At 47.5% G+C, this 7,500-nt stretch overlaps 1 protein-coding gene across 1 annotated transcript in view; it reads right to left on the reverse strand.

The window, feature by feature from the left end:
• LOC130112953 (LIM and calponin homology domains-containing protein 1-like) overlaps positions 1-7,500 on the reverse strand; it is a 198,714-nt gene that overhangs the window by 113,801 nt on the left and 77,413 nt on the right. Inside the window, exon 2 of the mRNA XM_056280502.1 lies at positions 1,961-2,031. Within this exon, the coding sequence (XP_056136477.1) occupies positions 1,961-2,031 (71 nt within the window). The remainder of the gene's footprint in view (positions 1-1,960; positions 2,032-7,500) is intronic.

A 7,500-nucleotide genomic window follows, 5' to 3' on the forward strand; every position in this document is an offset into this window, starting at 1 on the left:
GATGTGGAGGTGAGGGGAAAGCATACCACTAGATGTGGAGGTGAGGGGAAAGCATACCTCTAGACGTGGAGGTGAGGGGAAAGCATACCTCTAGACGTGGAGGTGAGGGGAAAGCATACCACTAGATGTGGAGGTGAGGGGAAAGCATACCACCAGATGTGGAGGTGAGGGGAAAGCATACCTCTAGACGTGGAGGTGAGGGGAAAGCATACCACTAGATGTGGAGGTGAGGGGAAAGCATACCTCTAGATGTGGAGGTGAGGGGAAAGCATACCTCTAGACGTGAAGGTGAGGGGAAAGCATACCACTGGATGTGAAGGTGAGGGGAAAGCATACCTCTAGACGTGGAGGTGAGGGGAAAGCATACCACCAGATGTGGAGGTGAGGGGAAAGCATACCTCTAGACGTGAAGGTGAGGGGAAAGCATACCACTGGATGTGAAGGTGAGGGGAGAGCATACCTCTAGATGTGGAGGTGAGGGGAAGCATACCTCTAGACGTGGAGGTGAGGGGAAAGCATACCACTGGATGTGGAGGTGAGGGGAAAGCATACCACTAGATGTGGAGGTGAGGGGAAAGCATACCACTAGACGTGGAGGTGAGGGGAAAGCATACCTCTAGACATGGAGGTGAGGGGAAAGCATACCTCTAGATGTGGAGGTGAGGGGAAGCATACATCTACACGTGGAGGTGAGGGGAAAGCATACCACTGGACGTGGAGGTGAGGGGAAAGCATACCACTAGATGTGGAGGTGAGGGGAAAGCATACCACTAGACGTGGAGGTGAGGGGGAAGCATACCACTAGATGTGGAGGTGAGGGGAGAGCATACCACTAGACGTGGAGGTGAGGGGAAAGCATACCTCTAGACGTGGAGGTGAGGAGAAAGCATACATCTAGACGTGGAGGTGAAGAGAAAGCATACCACTAGACGTGGAGGTGAGGGGAAAGCATACCACTAGATGTGGAGGTGAGGGGAAAGCATACCACTAGACGTGGAGGTGAGGGGAAAGCATACCTCTAGACGTGGAGGTGATGGGAAAGCATACCTCTAGATGTGGAGGTGAGGGGAAAGCATACCTCTAGACGTGGAGGTGAAGAGAAAGCATACCACTAGACATGGAGGTGAGGGGAAAGCATACCTCTAGATATGGAGGTGAGGGGAAAGCATACCACTAGATGTGGAGGTGAGGGGAAAGCATACCACGAGATGTGCAGGTGAGGGGAAAGCATACCACCAGATGTGGAGGTGAGGGGAAAGATCTGACTCGGGTGCCACAGTGCAGCCTTGAAAGCTAAACCAACAGCGAAGCCGATTAGAGGGCGGAGCACGTAAAACAGTGTAGCGGGTGAATCCGCTGCTCCCGGGAAGAGTTTTTCATGTTCAATCCACCCGAAGAAAAGTTTACTTTAATTGATCACCACAATAATACGAAACCACAGAAACACAGGAGTTTCCCTGATTAGCGATATTATCAGGACATTTCATGACATGGGTCAGGTGACTCGGCCATACTAAATTGTCCCAAGGTGTGTGTGTGTGTAATGTGTGTGTGTGCATGTCGGCCCTGTGATGGCCTGGCGGCCTGTCCAGGGTGTCCATTGACTGCTGGGATAGGCTCCAGCATCCCCGCGACCCTGACAGCAGGATAAGCAGTTTGGATAATGGATGGATGGCTGGATGGAATGCGTTGGGAAACAGACCTGTGATCTCCGGTTTATAGCACGGCCTGTAACTACCGGGTCCCGTCTCGCTGTAATACTACAGTGCCATCCAGACAGAAACCCGCTGCAACCTCATTTTAAGTACCACAAATGATCCCCGGAAATGATGCACAGCCCTCTCATTTCATAACAGCGGACAGTAAAATGAAAGTCGTCTTGTCTTGGGGTGAACACGGGACAGTAGACATGCGGTGTACGAGGCAGTGAACTGAAGGGGACACTGTGTTCAGAACTTACTCGCATAAAAGTATTCCATTCTCCAGCCCGCCTCGGAAGTCTCTGTCACCGAAGCATCGCCCCGTCACAGCCTGCAGATGGAAGGAAACAAAGGAAGAGGGTGTTGGATAAAACAAGAAATATGTTGCTTTCCACTCAGCTCGGAATGTCGTGTTTTCCGACTTCCAGAGAGAATTTATACGTTTATATGAATTTACACCTTCAAGTTGTCATTCCAACATGCAGCACTGACTCCCATACATGTGGAGTCGCCAGGCGCTTCTTGTCACCTGACAGTGAGGAGTTTCGCCAGGGGGACGTAGGAGGATCACGCTATTCCCCCCCAGTTACCCCGCCTCCTCCCGAACAGGCGCCCCCACCGACCAGAGGAGGCGCTAGTGCAGCGACCAGGACACACATCCACATCCGGCTTCCCACCCGCAGACACGGCCAATTGTGCCTGTAGGGACGCCCGACTAAGCAGGAGGCAACACGGGGATTCGAACCGGCGATCCCCGTGTTGGTAGGCAACGGAATAGACCGCCACGCCACCCGGACGCCCAATCTCAGTTTTAATGAATAAAAACATCGGAATGATTAGTCGTTAATTATGTAAATTTTGAATGTCTTTTACTTTGTTGCTTCATATGCTAAAAAAAATGTGCTAATCTAGCTGAGGTAGCTAACGGTTAGAGACCCGCCACGTGTACATATGTGTCCCCGGCAGCTCTGCACGTGCCCCCGTCGTTCGTCTGAGCTCATGTGTTAAAACGGGTTCAAAACCACAACTTCTGACTGGCACATCCAGTCAACTTCCTGAACAACTTGGACTTAGCAGGAACTTAATGATCCCAGTCAGGACACACAACTCACAATACCATCTGCCTCAGTGCCAAAACCACACAGCAGTACACACAAAGTAATTTAATATTCTGTAACGTGCGTGGATAACAAGACACGCTGGCCACTGGCTCGCTGGTCTGACCCTTTAGTCGAACGGTTAGCGATGTCTCCCGCGGTGCGGGCGATACGGGTTCGCGTCCCGGCCCCGGCAGTTCCTGTGGTTGCCCCCTGACTTCGCTACAATTCATAACGGAAACCAAATACTGAGGATACTCTGGGTAACGCTACCTGTTCTAGTTTAGACATTATCACACGCTGCATTTCCATTACCGATCCTTTAGTCTTGTCAGATGCTTTGTTTTACAATGTTAACGACTTTAATAGTGTAAACTACTAATAAGACACGTTAGCCCCTAGCTAGCTAACGGGTCTGACCCTTCAGCCGAGTGGTTAGTGATGTCGCCTTGTGGTACAGTACATCTCGTATCGAATCCCGCACCGGGCAAGAAAATAACCGGTTATATTGGTGGCAGCGGTGGGATCCGGAAGTGTGCAGATCCTCAGAAGTCTCTTCGGAGCGCGGGAAGAACAAAGCGCGAGGGCGCGCTTCCGGGGAGGGTGACGCCTGTAAACTACTAATCTGACACGTTAGTCCCCTAGCTAACGGGTCTGACCCTTTAGCCGAGCGGTTAGTGATGTCGCCTTGTGGTGCAGTACACCGCGTATCGAATCCCGCACCGGGCAAGAAAATAACCGGTTACACTATCTATGTAAGATCAAATAGTTACATGGAATATAACTTTGTATTGATGTCGTAATAACAAATATTAAGGGGTTTAATCCACGACACATTTCTCTTAACTCCAAACCGCTGAAGTATCGAGGGATAGATCAAAAGCACGAACAGGTGGATTACATGCAAGGAGATTAAGCAGCCATTTATCACCATCGTAGACCATCCAAGAGCAAAAACGAAGGCTCAAGTCAAGCCACTACCAAAAAGTATGACATGAAAGACAGAAAATCCACTAAGGACGACAAAAACACAAGCACCTAACCTTCTTTTGCCCCGCTCCACGGATGCTTTCTGCTGAACTGAATCCAGGGGACGGCGTGGCGAGGAGGAGGAGGAGGAGGAGAACAAGCCCCCTCCGCTCTTACATCAAGTACTTTTCTGGTTAGCTGCACTAAACACTAACGAGCTTGACGTAAGCCGCCATCATCCCCAGCAAAGGGCTGTGGCAGGCTAATTTGTTGTGACAGGGGCTTTATCAGGGCGCAGCGACTCGGCCCTTTGAGGAGGAGAGGCGGTGAGTTTGGGTAGATCTACATGAGCGGCTCAGGGGGGAACGGGAGCCCGTGTTGGACGAAAAAGAAATTGGGACAGGTACCAGTCCAACTTTCACCTTTTAAAATCAGGCATGCGCGATACTGGCCTTTTTGCCGATATAGCCCAACTCATTTGGCCCGGTTGCCGAGGCCGACACCGACATATGCACGCAATTTTTTTTCCCACCTAGTTGCAGAGAACATCAAGTCTCTCCTGCAGCGGACTGAACTGAAGCTGCTGCACCCACCACGGAAGCTGCTGCACCCACGCTGCTGATCTCTATCTTAACAGGGCCGGTCTGTGCTTGTTTTTTCCCTCTACATGCGGGTACATGGCCCTCCAACAGGTAACAGGGAACTACATAGGTAACTACAGAGAACACAGTAACAGGTAACTACAGAGAACACAGTAACAGGTAACTACATAGGTAACTACATAGAACACAGTAACAGGTAACTACATAGAACACAGTAAGAGGTAACTACATAGACCATAGTAACAGGTACCTACATAGACCATAGTAACAGGTAACTACAGAGAACACAGTAACAGGTACCTACATAGACCATAGTACCAGGTAACTACATAGAACACAGTAACAGGTAACTATATAGAACACAGTAACAGGTAACTACATAGAACATAGTAACAGGTAACTACATAGACCATAGTAACAGGTAACTACATAGACCATAGTAACAGGTAACTACATAGAACACAGTAACAGGTAACTACATAGACCATAGTAACAGGTAACTACATAGACCATAGTAACAGGTAACTACATAGACCATAGTAACAGGTAACTACATAGAACACAGTAACAGGTAACTACATAGACCATAGTAACAGGTAACTACATAGAACACAGTAACAGGTAACTATATAGACCATAGTAACAGGTAACTACATAGACCATAGTAACAGGTAACTACATAGAACACAGTAACAGGTAACTACATAGAACACAGTAACAGGTAACTACATAGAACACAGGAACAGGTACCTACATAGACCATAGTACCAGGTAACTACAGGTAACTACATAGAACACAGTAACAGGTAACTACATAGACCATAGTAACAGGTAACTACATAGAACACAGTAACAGGTAACTACATAGACCATAGTAACAGGTAACTACATAGACCATAGTAACAAGTAACTACATAGACCATAGTAACAGGTAACTACATAGACCATAGTAACAGGTAACTACATAGAACATAGTAACAGGTAACTACATAGAACACAGTAACAGGTAACTACATAGACCATAGTAACAGGTAACTACATAGAACACAGTAACAGGTAACTACATAGACCATAGTAACAGGTAAATACAAGAACGCAGTAACAGGTAACTATAGAACACAGTAACAGGTAACTACATAGGTAACTACATAGAACATAGTAACAGGTAACTACATAGACCATAGTAACAGGTAACTACATAGAACACAGTAACAGGTAACTACATAGACCATAGTAACAGGTAACTACATAGAACACAGTAACAGGTAACTACATAGAACACAGTAACAGGTAACTACATAGAACATAGTAACAGGTAACTACATAGACCATAGTAACAGGTAACTACATAGAACATAGTAACAGGTAACTACATAGAACACAGTAACAGGTAACTACATAGACCACAGTAACAGGTAACTACATAGAACATAGTAACAGGTAACTACATAGAACATAGTAACAGGTAACTACATAGAACACAGTAACAGGTAACTACATAGACCACAGTAACAGGTAACTACATAGAACACAGTAACAGGTAACTACATAGACCATAGTAACAGGTAACTACATAGACCATAGTAACAGGTAACTACATAGACCACAGTAACAGGTAACTACATAGAACACAGTAACAGGTAACTACATAGACCACAGTAACAGGTAACTACATAGAACACAGTAACAGGTAACTACATAGACCATAGTAACAGGTAACTACATAGACCATAGTAACAGGTAACTACATAGAACATAGTAACAGGTAACTACATAGACCATAGTAACAGGTAACTACATAGAACATAGTAACAGGTAACTACATAGAACTGTGTAAAAAAACGAGTACAGTCAATTAAAATCCATACCTCATTGTACCAAAGGCAATGCAATGCAACCTTTTTTTTTGGGAGGGGGATTTTTTGCCCCCTTTTCTTCCAATTGTACTTGGCCAATTACCCCACTCTTTCAAGCCGTCTTGGTCTCTGCTCCACCCCCTCTGCTGATCCGGGGAGGGCTGCAGACTACCACATGCCTCCTCCCATACATGTGGAGTCACCAGCCGCTTCTTTTCACCTGACAGTGAGGAGTTTCGCCAGGGGGACGTAGCACGTGGGAGGATCACGCTATTCCCCCCAGTTCCCCCTCCCCCTCGAACAAGCGCCCTGACGGACCAGAGGGGGCGCTAGTGCAGCAACCAGGACACACACCCACATCCGGCTTCCCACCCGCAGACAAGGCCAATTGTGTCTGTGGGGACGCCCGACCAAGCCGGAGGTAACACGGGGATTCACACCGCCGATCCCCCTGCTGGTAGGCAACGGAATAGACCGCTACATCACCTGGACGCCTGCAGCAATGCAACTTGTGGGGTTTTTTTTTTCATCGCACATTAAAATACTAAATCAATCAAACTGAAGTGTATTCATGGTTCCATCCATTATCTGACCCGCTTATCCTGCTCTCAAGGTCGCGGGGATGCTGCAGCCTACCCCAGCAGTCACTGGGTGGCAGGCGGGGAGACACCCTGGACAGGCTGCCAGTCCTCTGTAGTTAAAATCATATAGTTGGTTAAATCAGTGCCAGTACCCACGTGGCCGCCTTCACAACACAGACGCAGCTGGTGTGGCAGGTACAAAACCCGCTCTGCACCGCCTGCGTGATGCGCCACGTCCGTGCCTGGTCAACGGCCTCATGGCGTGGGCATAATTAAAGCGTCATCTTATCGGTCTGTCATGTTGGCATTTCAGGCCAACGCCCATATTTCATTTTAAAGCCTTTATCAGTCAATACCGAGGACGTGCCGACATCATCGTGTGTCCCTCTTTAAAATTCTGCTTTAAGATGTAACACAGCTTAAATAAAAACTGTGCCTGGTTCAACAGCACTTAAGTATTATAAGATGCAGTAAAAGAAAATGGACCCACTCCGTCTAAAGGAACCTCCCACTGTCTGGCTTTTTAAAGGCTTTGACCTTTGTCCACTGTTTATGGAGGACAGACGTAGAGCCCATTAAGCCCTTTGAAAACCCATTACATTATTTAAAGCCCATTACAAACAGACATAACGCAAACCAGTTAAAACCCTGCTTCATCATCATCACCATCATCCTCATCATCACGTACAATGAAG

The sequence above is a fragment of the Lampris incognitus genome, chromosome 1 (genome assembly GCF_029633865.1).
Source record: "Lampris incognitus isolate fLamInc1 chromosome 1, fLamInc1.hap2, whole genome shotgun sequence".
In the NCBI taxonomy this organism is placed as follows: Eukaryota; Metazoa; Chordata; class Actinopteri; order Lampriformes; family Lampridae; genus Lampris; species Lampris incognitus.